Below are 19,211 nucleotides of genomic sequence, written 5' to 3'. Positions count from 1 at the left end.
TTTTTTTTTTTTTTTTTTGACCGAAAATGACACAGGCTTCTCTCAAAAGATAATAAGACGTTGCACAAGAGGTATCATTGTGGAAAAAAAATAGTTCTCAGCTTTTATTTATATTTGAACAAAAAGTGGCATGTCCAAAATTATTCATACCCTTTTGAATAATCAATAGAAAAGCCTTTATTGGCTATTACAACACTTTTTCATGGTGCTGTTTACTGTGATCAGGTTCCCTGGTCCACCGGCTGAAAAACACCCCCAAAACATTAGGTTCCCACCACCATGTTTGACAGTGGGGATGGTGTTTTTAGGGTTGAAGGCTTCTCTTTTTTTTTACGCCAAATGAAGGCTACATCATTGTGGCCAAACAATTCAATTTTTGTTTCATCTGACCATAAAACAGAAGACCAGAAGTCTTCTTCTTTGTCCAGATGAACATTTGCAAAGGCCAAGCGGGCTTTTGTGTGCCTAATCTGGCTGAGCTCCTTTGTTTTAGCCATGACTGTCCAGAAACCAACAGCAGAGAGCTTCTGTTTTTTACCTGTTGAGTTGATTAAAACAGCTGTTCCCAAATGAAACAGGGATGCTTTAGAACAGCTTGGACTATTTGGAATGGTAAATAACTTTGGATTTTCTCAGACTGTGACAGTTTGAATAATTTTGCACATGCCACTTTTTGTTCACATGTAAATAAAAGCTGAGAAATATTTTTTTCTACAATGACGGCTCTTGAACATCGTCTTGTTATCTTTTGGGAGAAGCCTGTGTCTCCTCCGGTCAAAAAAAAACATGCTGGTTTAATAAAAGTATCTTTAAGTCAGAATTTGCTATGTGTATGAATAATTTCAATTGCAATATAAAAGTATATTTAAAATAAAACGTCAATGCTAGGTGGGATTAATTAGTTAATTTTTTAGGCACTAATCGAAATATGTTTTTTTTCCCCTGTATGTTAATGATTACGTGCTCATAATGCCCCTACCCACATGTTCATTCATGTCTATAAAAGAAACTTGACAACCCAGTTTTGTCCCTAGGGTGATATTTATTGTGATGACGTGAGTGTGATGACTTTCTATTTATATTGCATCCAGTGTGTGAAACCCTTAACCTGCTGATAATGATTAAATGACTGCATTTTCTCTCTTTGTGAAGATAAGCCTGACATCAAGTCAAAGTCCATGTTTGATGGAAGCGGAAAGGAGAAAAAAATGAGTATTTAAATCTACAGAGACACAATCAAGCTGGACATCTTGTTTCGTTTCGTTTCTCTCTCTCTCTTTCTTTCTTTCTTTACCTTTTTTTCTTCTAGTCGTGCACCCACAGTTTCCTGACTTCCTGTGTCTGCACTCACACAGTCCAACGTGCACAGTATAGGTTTGTGAAGAGCAGGACCATAATGTAACTGGCTTTCTAGACTAGCTGAATAAGGGACACTTGTTTTTGAACTACGGTACCATCACCAGGTAGGTGCATTTCAAACACTGAGTTTATCAGAAATTAATGCCCTCATGATTAATAGACTGTTTCTGTTATACTGCAAATTATAAATAAATAGTTATTTTCAATCCCTCACTCATTTTGCGTGTGGTTTTCACTGAATGAGTCATACTGATGTTATATTTTTTTATACATCTCATATAAATTATTGCACCGGGGTGTGTTTGCTCTTGATTTTTGCGAACTTTGCAAGAAAAAGAAAAGAAAAGAGAAGTAAAGATAAAACCACAGAGTTTGATGACGGCTAAGGCACATTCTAGCTTTGCTTTAATGATTAATCACATCATTTACTGGATTAAGATCATTTTTCAAGGAAATCAAACTGTGCCACAGTGTTTACCGCAGGTGTTACTGCCTTCAGCAACAGAGATCAAAGTAAAAGTACGTTTTAGCAGGAAATGAAAGCAAGAAACTAGACTCTTGCCTAAACTACACATAAACACACAGTATTATCTGCCCTTTTCTGTGTACACAGCACAGCCAGGAAAGAGTTAAGAAATACTTGCTTTAAAAGTGTCTGGGCGTTGCAGGTTTCTATTTTAATGTGACTGTAGGAACAGAACTTGATGAAAGCATAATTTCTGACAGTGTTTACCAAGACTTTCTTTCTTTATATCACCCACAGAGATGGAGTTTGCTTGCAGTCATGTCGTGTGTAACTGGAGGTCGGAGAGCTTAACAGAAGATGAAGCTAAAATCTCAAATCAAGGTTGGTTTTACGCTGTGAATGCATTAAAGGGAATGAAGAACTGTTGGCTAATAACATTGAATATTACAGCACAAAAAATACTGAGGGGATGTGTAAAGAGACAGAATTACTGAATGATGAATTAGATATATTAAAGGATTAGTTCACTTCCAGAACTAAGATTTACAGGTAATTTACTCACCCCCATGTCATCCAAAATGTTCATGTCTTTCTATCTTTTTTTCAGTTACGTAAAGAAATTAGGTTTTTAAGGAAAACATTTTCAGGAATTTTCTCCATGTAGTGGACTTCTATGGTGTCAAAAAGCATGTCTAATTAATGGAAATTATGAAACTTATGATATTTAACAGTTAACATTTAAATTCTCTCTCTCTCTCTCTCTCTATATATATATATATAATTTTTTTAACAGAAATTCTGTGTTGTGCAAATAAATAGAAAAAAAAAAAAAAAAATATATATATATATATATATATATATATATATATATAGACTCTCAGAGCAATTCTAGAGATGCTGTGTCTTATATTGAGTCAGCAACGGCCGAAGAGACTAGTATGTGTACTAAACAAAACATTCATTCACACAGAGATGCGCAGAACATACAGGTTTCATTTATTTCTTTATTTTTTTTTTTTATATATATATATTTTATTTAAAGCTTTTCACATTTTACAAAACAATCCCCCAAACCCCATGCCAGCAAATAAAGGAGAAAAAAAATAAAAAATAAAAAATAAAATAATAATAATAATAATACAGACATCTCTACGTATACACATACAGTCTTCGCAAAAAAAAAAAAAAACAGGTTTCATATTTAAATAATACTTTTACAGCTTAATATCCACAGACACTAGTCCATATCACATTTTGATTTAGCTGTACCTACTTTTGCTTTTCCATCCAGAATTTGGCAAATTATGCGTTATACTGTAAATTATAGCCCTATATCAGATTCAATGTCAGGTTAGGGCAGGTTTATTTATTTATTTTGTACATTGCTTTTTATGTTTTGCTGTTTTGTCAATTGTTTTGTACTTGATAATTGTTTTGTGTTACAATTTCACTGAAACAACATCACATAGGCAGGTTCCCATTGTGACAACTTGCCCCATTTTGTGTATTGTGTTATTATATTACTTGGCACAAACATTCAATATGTAACTCAATCTATTCCTCATGACTGCTCATGTTTTGTAGGTTCTGCCTCCACTCTTCCCTGTGGTCTGTCTAGAGCTCAGTCAGTCGATCATCCTTATGACAACCGCGTTACCTTAGTTCAGAAACCAGGTGAGTAAATGACACCTTGTTTTCATCTTAGCATTGCTATTATTAACACTATTCTGAATGAGTAAAGTGGCTTGAATTCTCTCTGCACATGTGGACTTGCTTGAGAAGGTAATGTTGTTTTGTTACTAGTTCTGATAAAAGAACAGCAGAATTGACTCATTTGTTAGATTTTACCTTTATTTGAATGATCTTAAATGTTGAGTGGAACAATCCTTTCAGTGCAAAGAAATGCTCATGCTCTTGAAAAACAAATGTTGGTTGGAAAAATTTATATCACATCCTTTTTGTGGGTGTGAAAAGATGACAGAGAAACTTAGGTGCAAATTGACGTGTGTTTTATCTGCAAAGGTTAGCATTAGGTATACACAGTAGGTTATTTTAATTTGTGTAGGCTACAGTGAAATAACAAACGGTGCGATTATTTTCTATTCTTTATTTTATTGTTTGTACTCTCTAGTTGTGTTTCACAGTGCTTAGTACTAGTGATTTGTGAAATGGGTGACTTGTCAGTCTCTCACAAAGGATGAATCATTAAAGCCCGTTTAGCAGGAGCGTCTGTAGCTTTATAACCCAATTGTTTGGTGTTTTAAGCACAACAGTCTTTTTGATTATCAGTGCATACACAAAGCACGTCAAGACTTCATTAGAGGAAGAACAACAGCCAAAAACCAAAAATGAAAGATAGGGACACTATGTTGAACACTTAGAAGGATTGTGTCTAAACAAAACAGAACTACTTTACCACAAAAAGTGACCACAGATACCATCACAAAGCCAACATTCATGAAAGCAACTGCTTCAACTTGAATCACAGACACGCTAAAATGCGAAAAAGATCATAAAACCTCAATAGTTCGACCACTGAACAACAGAATTTTAACATCTGCTCTGGCCAGACAAATCAACTGATTTGAATATTATCAAACAATTGTGGACAGTTTTAAAGAGAAGAGTGAGAAGCGGATTCTCTCCTCCAACATCTGTAAAACAACTGGCACATCTTCTGGTAGATGACATTGTAGGAGACTATTACAAAGTTGTATGTTCACGTTATTTTTTTCCAACCTCTCTATAAATATGCATCTTTACCAGTACCAGTCAAAAGTTTTTTAACAGTAGTCTCAGTTTTTAAAGCAGTGTCTTTTGCTTACCAAGCCTAGGCTACATTTATTTGATCTAAAGAGCTAAAACACTTAAACTTTAAATATTTAAAATAACAGTTTTCTATTTGAATATATATTAAAATGTTATTTATTCCTGTGTTCAAAACAAAATTTTCAGCATCATTACTTCAGTCTTCGGTGTCGCATGATTCTTCAGAAATCATTCAGCATATTGCTGTTTTGCTGTTCGAGAAACATTTATTATTATTATCAATATTTAAAACAGTTGAGTATTTTTTTTTTTAGGATTCTTTGATGATAGAACGATCCAAAGATCAGCATTTATCTGAAATAAAAAAAGCTTTTGTAACATTATACACTATACCATTCAAAAGCGTGGAGTCATGACTGGATCATGTGACTGGAGTAATGACACTAAAATTCCGCTTTAAAATCACAGGAATAAATTACATTTTAAAATATATTTAAATAGAAAGCAGTTCTTTTAAACAGTAAAAACATTTCATAATGTTACTGTTGTTGCTGTACTTTGGATCAAATAAATGCAGGCTTGGTGAGCAGAAGAGACTTCTTACTGTTCAAAAACTTTTGACTGGTAGTGTATATGGAAGTCTCTTATGGTTACCAAGGCAGAATTTACTTTTTGATATATGTGACCCTGGACCACAAAACCAGTCATAAGGTTAAATTTGACAAAACTGAGATTTATACATCATATGAAAGCTCAATAAATAAGCTTTCTATTGATGTATGGTTTGTTAGGATAGGATAATATTTGGCCGAGATACATCTATTTGAAATCAGAAATCTGAGGATGCAAAAAAACAAACAGACTGAGAAAATCACCTTTAAAGTTGTCCAAATTAGGTTCTTAACAATGCATATTACAAATCAAAAATTACATTTTGATATGTTTACAGTTGGAATTTTACAAAAAATCTTCATGGAACATGAACTTTACTTAATTTCTTAATGATTTTTGGCATAAAAGAAAAATCAAAAAATTTGACCCATGCAATGTATTTTTGGCTATTGCTACAAATATACCCCAGCGACTTAAGACTGGTTTTGTGCTCCAGGGTCACATATAATAAAAATAGTAATATTGTGGAATATTATTACAATTTTAAATACTGTTTTCTATTTCAGAGTAATTTTTTTTCTGTGATCTGAATTTACAGCATCATTACCTCAGTCTTCATAGTCACGTCATCTAGAAATCATTCTAATATGCTGATTTTGTGTTCAGATAATTTCTTCTTATTATAATCAATGTATAAACAGTAGTCAACATTTGAAGTGAATCAAAACCAAAGTTGTCCTAAAACCAAAACCATACCCGTTCTTGTCTTAGAACAACTTTGAATAACTTTTTTGATCCACTTCAAATGTTGAGTACTGTATACAGCATTCATTTGGAAATCTTAGGTAGAAATGTAAAGGGATTTCACTTTTCATTAATGCATCCTTGGTAAATAGAAGTATTACTTTTCTTTAAAAAAAATCTCAGTAGCACAAACTTTTGAATGTTTTTTTTTCATTCATATAAGAAACTAAGTTGTTATTTATTTTGAAATTATTTATTTATTACATTTTATATTGTACAGCTCCATCGCCGGCTCCACCACCTGTACCGCCCCGTAACATACAAAGGAGAGAAACTGTGTGTAGTGCTCTCCCACCACCATTACCACCAAGAGGTGAGAACACATTCACATGCCCTTCATAACACGAACATGCACAGAAATATTCAGATATGCTTAAACTGAATCAATACACTACAAATACTATGATATTTGATTTTGATTACACAACAAACTCTGTGCTCTGACCTTTATATCTTTTTTTCCTTCACTCTCTCTCTCTCAGGTCTGGAGAACAGTGCAGAGACTCAACTTAAAGCTAATGTAAATGTTGTGTCGCTAAAAGTAGGAAGCCTTGTGGACATAAGTAAAGGTGTGCTAAACTGCTAAACAATCTTTTTTATTTATTTTTTAATTCATCAATGTTCCATTTGTTCAGCTCACTTACTGTCTCTTTAGCATCTGCTATACAGAGCAGCCAAAAACCAGTGCGCTGTGGGAAATGCAATGCCATCATGTCTTCAGCAAGCAGCTCAGCGACACACCAAAAAACAATAGTAAGTTACATAGGTGCAAAACCCATCTGATATTTGTGTTTATATGACAATTATTTTTGGTTAAAGTGTTTCCCATCCTTTTTTTTATCTAGGTATGGAATTGTGAGTTTTGTGGGAAGGAGAATGTCTACCCCCAGACTACACTGAAGGGAGGACGGTTTCCTTTGCGCAATCCTCCAGGCAGGGATATACTTTACTTGGACGACGATGAGGATACAGATTATGAGAACCTAGACGACATGCTTATTGTTCTCTGTGTGGACATTTCTGGAAGTATGAGCGTCACTTCAGAGGTACCTATAACTTTTATTACAGATTTCCAGAGTTGTCGATATGGGTCAACAACCTTACTTGATGTTCACATTAAATGTATTTTCCTCTCAGATCTCTCCTGGTAACAGTACACGATCACCCACATATGTTTCACGACTGCAGGTAAGAGGTAACTTTTGACTTTTAATAAAAATATTTTTTGCTTATATAAACAGGCACAATACATATTAAGTTAGTCCTATTTTTTGGGATTCAGGGAGTCCAAGAAGCTCTTCAGATGGTGCTATCCACTCTGCAGAAAACCTCACCTCACCGAAGAGTGGCACTGGTGACATTTAACAATGAGGTAAAGAGACTTATTGGAAAAAAAAGTGAGCCAGACAAGTACAGATGAGGTCAAAAGTCATCAACCTTTCAGAATCTTGCAAAATCTAAATGATTTTATCAAAACAAGAGGGATCATACAAAATGCATGTTATTTTTTATTTAGTACTGTCCTGAATAAGATAGACAAAAGAAAAGAATAGTTGAGTTTATAAAAATTACCCTGTTCAAAAGTTTACATACACTTGATTCTTAATACTGTGTTGTTACCTGAATGATCCACACAGCTGTGTTTTTTTTGTTTAGTGATAGTTGTTCATGAGTGTAAATTGGCCGATGTTCTTCAGAAAAATCCTTCAGGTCCCACATTTTTGTGTATTTGAACCCTTTTCAACAATGGCTGTATGGTTTTGAGATCTATCTTTTCACACTGAAGACAACTGAAGGGGGTGAACAGAATAAGGATGTGTACATTTTATCTTATTTTGCCTAAATATCATAATTTCATTCATAAATATCACATTTTTTCATTTAGTGCTGCACTTCAGAAGCTACAGAAGATACTTATATGTGTCCCAGAAGGCAAAATAAGTTTAATTTACCCTGATCATCAAATTTAAAATGTTTTCACCCCGGCTCTTAATGCATTGCATTTCCTTCTGAAGCATTAGAGAGCATTAAAACCTTTTGTGATAGTTGTGAGACCCTCAGTTGTCCTCGGTGTGAAAAGATGGATCTCAAAATCATACAGTCGTTGTTAGAAAGGGTGCAAATACACAAAAATGCTGAAAAACCAAATAATTTGTGGGACCTGAAGGATTTTATTGAAGAACAAAATCCCTCTTGTTTTAGTAAAATAATTCATTTTTTGCAAGATATAAGTAAACTTGTGACCTCAACTGTAGATGGTGTTATTAAACTGTCAATATTAATGCATCAACTTTTTAGGTAGTTTATTATTACTAGTTCAGATCTATAACTAATTCAGACTATAAACACAGTGTTTGCAAAAACTGCCACACTATTATTTTTAAACTGGGATCTAGGGAAAATGTGAGAAGAAAAAATTAATTTTGTAATTTTTTTACACATAATTTTATTGTAAATATATTTTTTGTGGAAAGCACTATAAATTAGAATTTATAGAAAATATTTCTCTGTATAACATTATTTTATTATTAGAAAAAATAAAAAAGATACTTACAAAGGATTTAAACATTTGTGTCTTCATACATTAAAATATAAAGCAGATTTTATATTATATGTAGGGGATCATTATATTTAATGGCTAAAAACACCTTGTAAAATATATTTTTAATTGATTAGTGGCTAAACAACACCAAAACTGTCAGTCATGTCAGTCACATGGTCTCTTCTTGTCTAAGTGGGCTATTCTTTGTCAGAAAAAGCATCTGTGTGGGCCAGAGTTTACACTGGTGGGTTTTGGCGACACAGGACCAGGCTGAATGTACTGTGTAATCATTGTACAAGAATCACAGACATGAGGAAGAACTACTTCTGAAGCCAAAACTTAACAGGCCTATAAAACTCACAGACATGTCAAGCTGTGATGACTGAGCATTTCCCATTCTTGTTTTGGTTTTGACAAGCTTGTGGCTTCTAGTTTGTGGAAACCTAAATTCACTGTGAAGGAACTGTGAAGCATGTGAAACTACTAAGCTTAGCAATTGAAAAGCTGTTTTAGAGAACTACATAAAGAGGTAAAGAATAGCACCAGCATAGTGCTTTATTGTGCTGTCACATGAATAGATTGTGGTTTAGAGAAGCATGGACATTTAGGCGTGTGTTGTTTTTTTTAGGTAACAGTATATGGTGATGGTACAAAGGTTCCTCTAACTCTGAGAGACTGGGCACTGGTGGACTATGACTATCTGAAGAAGGAGGGCGAGAACTACAGCACTCCTCACTGCATTGCAGAGACTATCCAACCTCTCACCCAGAAAATCAAAGAGTGAGTGACAAGTTGTCATTGAATGTATATCCGTCAAAGGTCATGTCATCTTTTCTCTATTTTGTGTGTCTGTGTTTGTGAGAGCAGGCAGTATTTTTTTGATTTTGTGTTTTGTGCTTCTGTCAGTTGATTTCAAACTGTCTGAATTGTTGTACAAAGATCAACAGTTTAATGAGCTCACTATATAAAAGCTTGAATAACCTTCTCCAAGTCTTAAAAAGACAAAAACTGTTGACATTTGGAAATAATCTGCAGTTAATTAAAAACTGTTCCTAACAACAGAATTTATTTATTGTTTAGATAAGCATAATTCTGAGTCCTGGATGATACCAATCATTTACAAGGGTAGATGATTGCCCAGTTCCTTAATTGTGGGGGCCCAACAACAATTATTTCTGATTTGTCCTCATTAAGGTGTGGAAAATGATTTGATAACCATTTTTTAATCTCTCAGATACAATCCAATAATGGTAGAACGGAATCACCAGCTTTCAACAGCAGGTACAGCTGTGTATCCTCAGCATATAAATGAAATGAAACATTGACTTTCCTAATAATATCCCCCTGTAGACACACATAAAAGTTAAAAAGAAGCGGGCCCAAAATAGAGCCCTGAGGTACTCCTCTAATAATTGGTGTAGAAGATGAAGAGAACTTACTTAGCTTTACAGAAAATGACCTGTCTTGAAGATATGAGCTGAACTATCATAAGGCAGTAGCCCTGATACTGATTAAATGGTCTAAATGCCAAATAAGAACATTATGATCTACAGTATCAAAGGTAATAAATTTTTACTAGCATCAACCGCAAGCGAAATGTCAATGAACACTTTTAACAAGGCACAAAGATATTGCTTAACATTATTGTCATTGTAAACAGTATAGAACCAACCACAGGAAAACCATTTCTTTAAAGACATGTTTATTTCTATAGAAAACCATATTGAAAACCAAGTTGAAATGTTATATGATACCTACTTAAAATAACTGTTTTCTGTTTGAATATATTTTAAAATGTAATTTATTCCTGTGATTTCGAAGCTGAATATTTAGCATCATTACTCCAGTCACATGATCCTTCAGAAATCATTCTAATATTCTGATTTGCTGCTCAAAAAACATTTTTTATTATTATGATGAAAACAGCTGAGCAGATTTTTTTCTGGTTTCTTTGATGAACAGAACGTTCAGAAGAACAGCATTTATCTGAAATAGAAATCTTCTGTAACATTATAAATGTCTTTATCATCACTTTTGATCAATTTAAAGCATCCTTGCTAAATAAAAGTATTATTTCTATAATTTATTTTCCAAAAAAAAGGTAAATTATACACTGTAAAAAATGCTTTTCTTACTTAGATTTTTTGTCTTGTTTCCAGCCAAAATATCTAAAAAATTTTAAATCCAGATAGATTTTCTAGACGAGTAAAAATAATTGTCTTGTTTTCAGAAAAAACAAGTCAAAATTAAGTGAGTTTTTCCTTGAAACAAGCAAATCTGCCAATAATCTGCCAATGGGGTAAGAAAAATAATCTTGTTTTCTGTTTGAAATAAGATTTTGTTTCTTACCCCATTGGCAGATTATTTTGCTTGTTTCAAGCAAAAACTCACTTAATTTTGAATTGTTTTTTTTTTTTCTGAAAACAAGACAATAATTTTGACTCATCTAAAAAATCCTCCTTGATTTAAGAAGATAGATTTTTTTAAATTTTTAGATATTTTGTCTGGAAACAAGACAAAAAAATCTAAGCAAGAAAAGCATTTTTGCAGTGTAGTAACTCAAAGCTTTTGAATGGTATAGTGTATGTTACAAAAGCGTTTGATTTCAGATAAATGTTGATCTTTGAATCTTTCTATTTGTCAAAGAATCCTGAAGAAATGTACTCAACTGTTTTAAATATTGACAATAATAACAATAATAATAAATGTTTCTTGAGCAGCAGATCAGCACATTAGAATGATTTCTGAAGAATCATGTGACACTGAAGACAAGTAATGATGTACATTTTAAAATATATTCAAATAGAAAACAGTTATTTTAAATAGTAAAAATATTTAAAAATGTTACTGTTTTTGCTGTACTTTGGATCAAATAAATTCAGGCTTGGTGAGCAGAAGAAACTTTAAAAAACATAAAAAATCTGTTCAAAAACTTTTGGTCAGTACTGTATATATAACAAAATGTTTCGCTAATCCTAATGCTTCATGAAACTGCTTCAGAATTATTTTACTTCTGCTTTTTATATTGTTCATGAATTGCAATATACTGTAGTGTTAAGTCAGTCTGTCTCAGATAACTGTCTCAACGTGATTGATTAAGGTTTCTTCTTCTCCCAGACTCAGAGAGCATGGAGCCACAGCACTGGGACCTGCTGCCCTCATCTCTGTGGCCATGGCATCTCAGTTCACAGGGTCAAAGGTCTGTACTCATAATTATATGTTCTGACAACTATACTTATTTTGTTATGATAAATATCGCAAAAAATGATAAAACCAATATTCGCTGAGTTAAGCCATACAGAAGAGCACACTTTTCAAATCTATTGCATATTTATACAAATATTTGCTGCTTTAGCTACTAATGCATACTAGTGCTATACATATGCGTGTATATATTTGTGACCCTGCCTGGATTACAAACCCAGTCATAAGGGTCTGGTTTTTTGAAATTGAGATTAATACATTATCTGACAGCTGAATAAATAAATAAGCCTTCCATTGATGTATGGTTTGTTAGGATTGTTGAGGGTGCAAAAAAATCTAAATATTGAGAAAATCGCCTTTAAAGTAGTGCAATGCATATTACTAATCAAAAATTAAGGTAGGAAATTTACTAAATATCTTCATGGAACCAGATCTTTACTTAATATCCTAATGATTTTTGGCATAAAAGAAAAATCTGATCACATTTGTGTTATTTATATTTTATATGTTATTTATATTTTTTTGTTTTTCAGGTTATAATTTGCACAGATGGGCAGGCCAACATAGGCCTAGGCCAATTAGATCAAGAATCTTCCCACTTCCCTTCCCACTCGCCTTATTTTTACAACCAGTTAGCCCATTATGCTGCTGAAAAGGGGTGAGCGACTGTAAAGCACAAATCTCTTCCTGAATATTGCGTTAGTTTTAATGGACAACAATGGCCGGTGTACCTAGTGAAATCATGTCAAGTGTTATTATGGTCATTGAGTCATAGATTTCTGTTGCTGTGGTTATTTATAGTGTGATCGTGTCTGTGATGACCTTTGAAGGAGAAGACTGTCGTTTGGCAGAGGTTGGGAGGTTGGCTGATCACACAGGAGGCAGAGTGAGTTATACTTCTGCTCATCTACAGTCTACCATCATTTAGCAGTTTGGGTCATGTTGCTGGTATCAGATAAGATGGTAAAGACTGATTGTTTTAGAGAAGCCTAGAGGTACATGAGAGCTGCAGCAACAGTTCATTTCTCCTGAGGGTGTTGTCTATTCACATTTGGTTATGTCTCACACACTTGTAGCTCTTAGTAAACTATGTGAGAAATTCTCACGTTTTCTGTATGACCCCTTAAGTCTACATTTTCTGCTTACAGCAGTTTTCTGTCACTGAACCGTGTCTGTAAAACCCCTCTGTAGAAGCCTAATCTGTTTTTAATGGGTTTAAAACATGCTCGAAGCATATTTCAAAGAAACTGATACTTATCATCAGTGACACCCACACATGCAAGGAAGAGCGTTTTTGTGTTCAGTATTTCCCCTTCAGCTGCTTTTGAATGTCAAAAAGAGGTTTTTGCTCTGAAACGATGATAATAGGAAACTGAGGCATACATTTGCAAGACATCAGCTATTTTGCTATAGCTTTGGTGAGCATAAAAGACCTACTTTAAAAACACACAAACAAACCCCAATGTTTTAAAAGGAGAGCTGCAACATTACATGAGACAAGCCATGATCTTAAATGTTAAAAACTAATTATGTTTTTTTCATCCACTTTCCAGATAAATATTGTAAATATTGGTACAGTTGCCACAGAGATTCAGAGCGCTATAGCTGACAATGTTTTAGCAACTAGCGTTATGGCAACACTGCTGGCACCAGATGGCATGTAAGTATTCACACATACAAACAAACACATGTAAATACACAACCAGTCAAAAGTTTTTGAACAGTAAAATTTTTAATGTTTTACAAGGAAGTCTCTTTGTCTCATCAAGCCTGAATTTATTTGATCAAAGCACAGCAAAACAGTAAAATTTTGAAATATTTTTACTATTTAAAATATCTGTTTTCTATTTGAATATATTATGAAATGTAATGTATTCCTGTGATTTCAAAGCTGATTTTTTTGCATCATTACTCCAGTCACATGATCCTTCAGAAATCATTCTAATATTCTGATTTGCTGCTTAAAAACCAATTATTATTATGTTGAAAAACAGCTGAGTAGATTTTTTTTTTCAGGTTTCTTTGATGCATAGAAAGTTCAGAAGAACAGCATTTATCTAAAATAGAAATCTTTTGTAACATTATATACGTCTTTATAATCAGTTTTGATCAATTTAAAGCATCCTTGCTAAATAAAAGTATTTCTTACCCCCAAAAATGATACTGACTCCAAGCCTTTGAATGGTATAGTGTATAACGTTACAAAAGCTTTTTATTTCAGGTAAACGCTGATCTTTGGACCTTTCTTTTCATCAAAGAATCCTGAAAAAAAAATTACTCAACTGTGTTATATATTAATAATAATAATAATTATTAAATAAAAATTTATTGAACAGCAAAACGGCATATTAGAATGATTTCTGAAAGATCAAGTGATTTAAAGTAATTTAGCTTTGATTAGATTTTAAAATATATTCAAATAGAAAACAGTTACTTTAAATAGTAAAAATATTTCACAATATTACTGCTTTTGCTGTATTTTGGATCAAATAAATGCAGGCTTAGTGAGCAGAAGAGACTTTTTTCAAAAACATTAAAAATCGTACTATTCAAAAACATTTGACTTGTAGTGTACATGCAAAGAAACATGCACACTATACACACGTTTCTCTATTTTTCTTCTTTGATTGGCAAAGGTACTTCCCCTACGAGGAGGATAATCATCGGTTAGTACGAGAGATTGGCAACGTAACAGACGGTGTTGAGATCACCTTCCAGTTTGCAGTCAGACCAGAAAAAGTTGAAAGTGAGCACAAAATATACAGTGCAATCAAAAAAAAAACATTTTTTTTTCCAATTTTTTTTCCTTTTCTTTTCAAATCTTTAAATGTGCTTTTAGGTTTCCAACAGCGGGACAGAGTGCCTTTTCAACTGCAGTTGAGTTTTAAGACTCGAGATTTGCAGAGAGTGACAAGAGTCATCACTCAACAGAAACGAGTCACCACCAGCAGGCAAACAACTTTAAATATACAATAACAGCAATTGTAATTGTAGACATATAAAGACAATTATATATATATATATATATATATATCTCAACCTTCTCTTCTCCATTTATGTGTCTTGATGTATGTGTGTGTGTGTGTGTGTGTGTGTGTGTGTGTGTGTGTGTGTGTGTGTAGTTGGGTGTGGGCAGGCAGTTTAAATATGTCTGTTTTGGGCGTTCACTGTGCCCAGCTGTGTGCAAGGCTGACCATGGAGGGCCGAGTTCAGGAAGCACAGAGACAACTTAGAGCTCAGCAGGACCTTCTCAGAGACATCAGGTTCGGCAAACCTCTCCAGACAGCTCTCTGCTACATCGTATGTGCATATATAAAATGTATCTCTCTGAATGTTTATCTCACAGTCAACAGAAACCGAGCCCTAAAGAAGAGAGTATCTATGGGAACTGGATCAGTACCATGAGTATGATCTGTGAAGACCTCACCACTGTCAACCAGGTCTGAATACACCCTCAACCATCTAAATAATATTAAATATTAAATTTAGTTAATTATTTATTTATTTTATTTTTTTCAGCAGTCATTGCTTAATTTTTTTTTTTTTTTGTGGGGGGGGGGGGTACAATTACATTTTGAAGTTAAATTATTCTATCTAATGCACTTTGACAGTTCAAAATTAAAAGCTCAGACCCAAGTTCCTAAGTAAAAAAAACTTAGTCAGAAAAAAAGTATATACTGTCTTAATCTAAATTACATTGTTTTAGGAAGCCAAACAAATTAGAATATAATAATAAAAACAACAATTTATATTATTGTTATTCCTATAACAGTAATAGCCATATATTGTAAAACAATTGCACTGTAAAATAAATGAATATTTCATAGGTATATTATTTTTGCTTTACACTACAGTAGGGACATTACAATACTTCTTTCCTAATTTCTACACTTGAAAGAGATATTTTGAATTTGGACTGCATTAACGTTACCAAATTTAAACCACTGTCAGCAATTTATACTGAACTTTTAAGCATTTATTTTAACGGAAATAGCAGTACAACTTTTATTTTAATGAAAAACTCCAGCTCCAGTGAAAACAGGCTTACCAAAATACATCTCACTACAAATCTGGGAAAATGCTCTAATCCTCTGCGGTGAAAATAAAGCATAACTGGTGGCCATTGTGCTTCCAAACACGCACAAAACTCACAGCACATGCAATAAAAAAGTTGCATTCACTGTGAACAGAGCCGTTCTGAGGCACGGAAATCAGCGGATCACGAGCTGATTGCCTGAACGAAGTGTGCTCTTCTCTTTGAAACATGCAGCGAAAGCAGACTTTATAAAGGGATTAAGCAATATTGTGCTTTTAGTTAGTTTGTTTGACAGATACTGTGCCCAAGGCATAATAAGTTGAGTTTATTTGACACAAAAAAAAGTAACAATACACTGTTACAACTTTCTTGTCAAGGACAACACAATAAAGTTTCATTAAGAAGTTTAAATATATTGTAAAAACTGGGGTGACCGTATTTTAGTTTTCAAAAAAGAGGACGGAGGATGGGGGTATTTGGGTATTTTAGTTTTGGTATCAAAATATGTCATTTCCATACCAAAACTACATATTTTACAGTCACCATTATGGAGATTGATCATAAAAAAAGCTTCCTTCCACAGTGGCCTTCACATCCTTCACAAAACTAGTATCTACCACAGTTTTATCACAGGTAGAATGCAAAATGTTTCAATACAAGCTGCTTTAGTCAAATGGAATTTATGCAATATTTAAAACTTCTAACCCACGGGAGAAAATCAGCCCACTGCAATCAGCCCAATTCCATGGAAGATCTGGATTTGGCAACCCTACATCCAGCACAGGCTGCATCCAAAGCGATTTAAATACTCTGTGATGCACTAAAATTATATTCTATATTAGAATGTTTGTTGAAGCAGGATTAAGAAAACAATTCCATGCAAGGCTTTAATACAAAAATGCATACAATGAATGGCGACTGTAGAAAGCGAAAACCGAATCCCGGACATTTTGGCGATTTAGGAATCCCAGCAGGACGCATTTTATAAGTCCAAATAGAGGACATGCATACATCCCTAGTTATTAGTGTCACATGATCATTCAGAAATCATTCTTATATGCTGATTTGGTGCTTAAAATTGTTTCTTATTATTTTCGATGTTGAAAATAGCTGTGCTGCTAAATGTTTTTGTGGACATTTGAACAGAACGCTATTTTTTTTTAATTACAACTGAATTTCACATTACAAACATTACTGCTTTTACTGTATTTTGATCAAATAAATGCCGTCTCGGTGAGGCTTATTTCAAAAACATTTAAAAAATGTCATAATTAAAAAAAAAAATTCCAAACAGTATTTAATCATTTACATTTGAGCCATTAAAGGATTAGTCCACTTACAGAATAAAAATTTCCTGATCATTTACTCACCCCTATGTCATCCAAGATGTTCATGACTTCTTCTCTTCAATCATAAAGAAATGTAAGTTTTTGAGGAAAACATTTCAGGGTTTTTCTCCATATAGTAGACTGCAATGAGGATCAGTGGGTTGAAGGTCTAAATTCCAGTTTCAATGCAGCTTCAAAGGGCTCTACATGATCCCAGCCGAGGAATAAAGGTCTAGTAAAACAACTGGTCATTTTCTTAAAAAAAAAATATATATATATATAAAAATGTATGTCTTGCACTTGAGGTCCACTATATGGAGAAAAATCCTGAAATGTGTTCTTCAAAAACCTAAACTATATCAATAATAGCCGCTTTAGCAGTGCATTTATCCTTGTGCTGAAAGCATGACACACTTTTACTCTCAACAGAACACAACAGAAACTGACACCAAAGCAGCATCCCGAACATCTTCCACTGCGGTGAGCTAAAGATCTCCCACACTTTAACAAAAAATATGGGCTTCAAAATGTAAGAAAAGAAATAAGAAATAATGCTTAGATATCATGGATAATCACATGATTTTTCCCCCTTCTCCAGAGTCTCTCAGATGCAGCAGCCAAGGTGGTCTACCAAATGAAGCGAGCAAAGAGCGTGACAGGAAAGGGAAAGAGAGTTGCCCTGCTGGAGAACTGAGCTCAGATGTCACCAAGACTCGTGAGCGGTCATTTCAAATGTGAAACCAGTCTTGTAGGCTGCTATATCAATCTCAAACTATGGACAATGAAAACAGCTTGGAATACACGCAATGTAAAATATATGCAAACTATGAGTCGATAGCCTAGTATCCAGCTGGTGAGATTTTAATGCATCACTGCTGTATTTATCTTTAGCTGTCTGTGCATTTCAGACATTTTTGCGTGAGTAACTTGTGTAAATGTATGTCAGATTACCAGTTCAGATACTAGCGACTGTATTAACAAATACAGTATAATGTAATCAAATAAAACGTTTTATAGAAATCACAGACTGATTCCTCTTACTCTTTCTACTTGCGTCACCTTAAAACAATCTTCAATCTGTCAATCTTCAAATTATTTCATAATGTACGCTGGTTTAAAAGACAAACACTGGTAAAAGTATGTCAACAAGTTGAGAGAACTGATTAGAACTGGTTAGGTCCAACTTTAGTGATACGTGACAAAAATACCCTGATCAGTTGCACTTTTTATGTTCTTTCTTATCTATCTTTCTCTTTTTCCCTAATGTTAAGGGCAGATGTAGAGTAGCGTTTGACTTCTGAAATACCATTCTTGAAATGAGGCGATTCTATCTGTCTCTCTGAAGACGGTATGTACCTAGAAACCTTGTGTCACCATCTGGTTCCCCCTTACGAAAAACATCTGTTTTTCTGCCGATTTAACACTACGTCAAGTTTTTCCATCATGAAGTTTTGTTTAGAGCATCTGAACTCTGGTTCACCTTACAAACTGACCCCAAAAGACTTTATTTAGCCATTTTCATTCATGATCAGACCCAGATCTCTGCAACCATTCATTCATTTAGAATTTTGTTTTTTTTATTTTTTTATTTAACACACATTTAAGTAATGACTTTTATCCAACTGGTGTCATTTTGTGTAGTTCATCATGTAAACATTCCATTCCCATTTTAACATATTTAACAAGAACTTCTTTTCTTAGTTTTGAACAGTGCATCTTTGCAGTTCTGTCTGGGTCTGGTCATGATCAATGTCAGTGTTAGTTGCATCAAAATATAAACTACTTATGTTCCTACATGATCCATTTGCCAAACCTGACACTAAAGTGTGTCTGAAACAAGCATGTAATCTTGCTTGGAATCTCGTCAGACAGGTTTGAGCTCACCGTGTCTGGAGAAAAAGAGCTGAGGAGGGAGGGGCAGATCAGTCAACCAAAAGCAAACCACATGTAAGATTTTCGATCATACCCGTACAACTTCTGGATACAACACGAGGACCGAGTGAGAGACCACCAGATAAAGAAGAAAGTCTTACGGAGGTAATATACTCATGTAAATACAATTTTATGGTGTTAAGCATGTAAGCCAAAGAC

The 19,211-nt window shown here is 33.9% G+C and overlaps 1 protein-coding gene across 1 annotated transcript; it reads left to right on the top strand.

Annotated features, from left to right (window-relative positions):
- The first annotated feature begins 19 nt into the window (after positions 1-19).
- Positions 20-18,143, top strand: LOC141331329 (circularly permutated Ras protein 1). The gene is made up of 20 exons (XM_073836353.1): positions 20-1,463; positions 2,123-2,206; positions 3,410-3,499; positions 6,231-6,323; positions 6,493-6,579; positions 6,666-6,763; positions 6,856-7,056; positions 7,148-7,198; positions 7,293-7,382; positions 9,181-9,332; positions 11,670-11,751; positions 12,290-12,414; positions 12,558-12,642; positions 13,310-13,416; positions 14,393-14,502; positions 14,596-14,707; positions 14,879-15,019; positions 15,103-15,196; positions 17,550-17,600; positions 17,719-18,143. Exons 2-20 carry the CDS (start codon positions 2,125-2,127, stop codon positions 17,812-17,814), a joined length of 1,947 nt encoding a protein of 648 aa, XP_073692454.1. The 5' UTR covers positions 20-1,463; positions 2,123-2,124; the 3' UTR covers positions 17,815-18,143.
- Positions 18,144-19,211: the final 1,068 nt, after the last annotated feature.

Source organism: Garra rufa, chromosome 3, assembly GCF_049309525.1.
Source record: "Garra rufa chromosome 3, GarRuf1.0, whole genome shotgun sequence".
In the NCBI taxonomy this organism is placed as follows: domain Eukaryota; kingdom Metazoa; phylum Chordata; class Actinopteri; order Cypriniformes; family Cyprinidae; genus Garra; species Garra rufa.
Note: the sequence above shows the minus strand (reverse complement) of the source record. Positions and strands in the feature narration are given on the sequence as shown.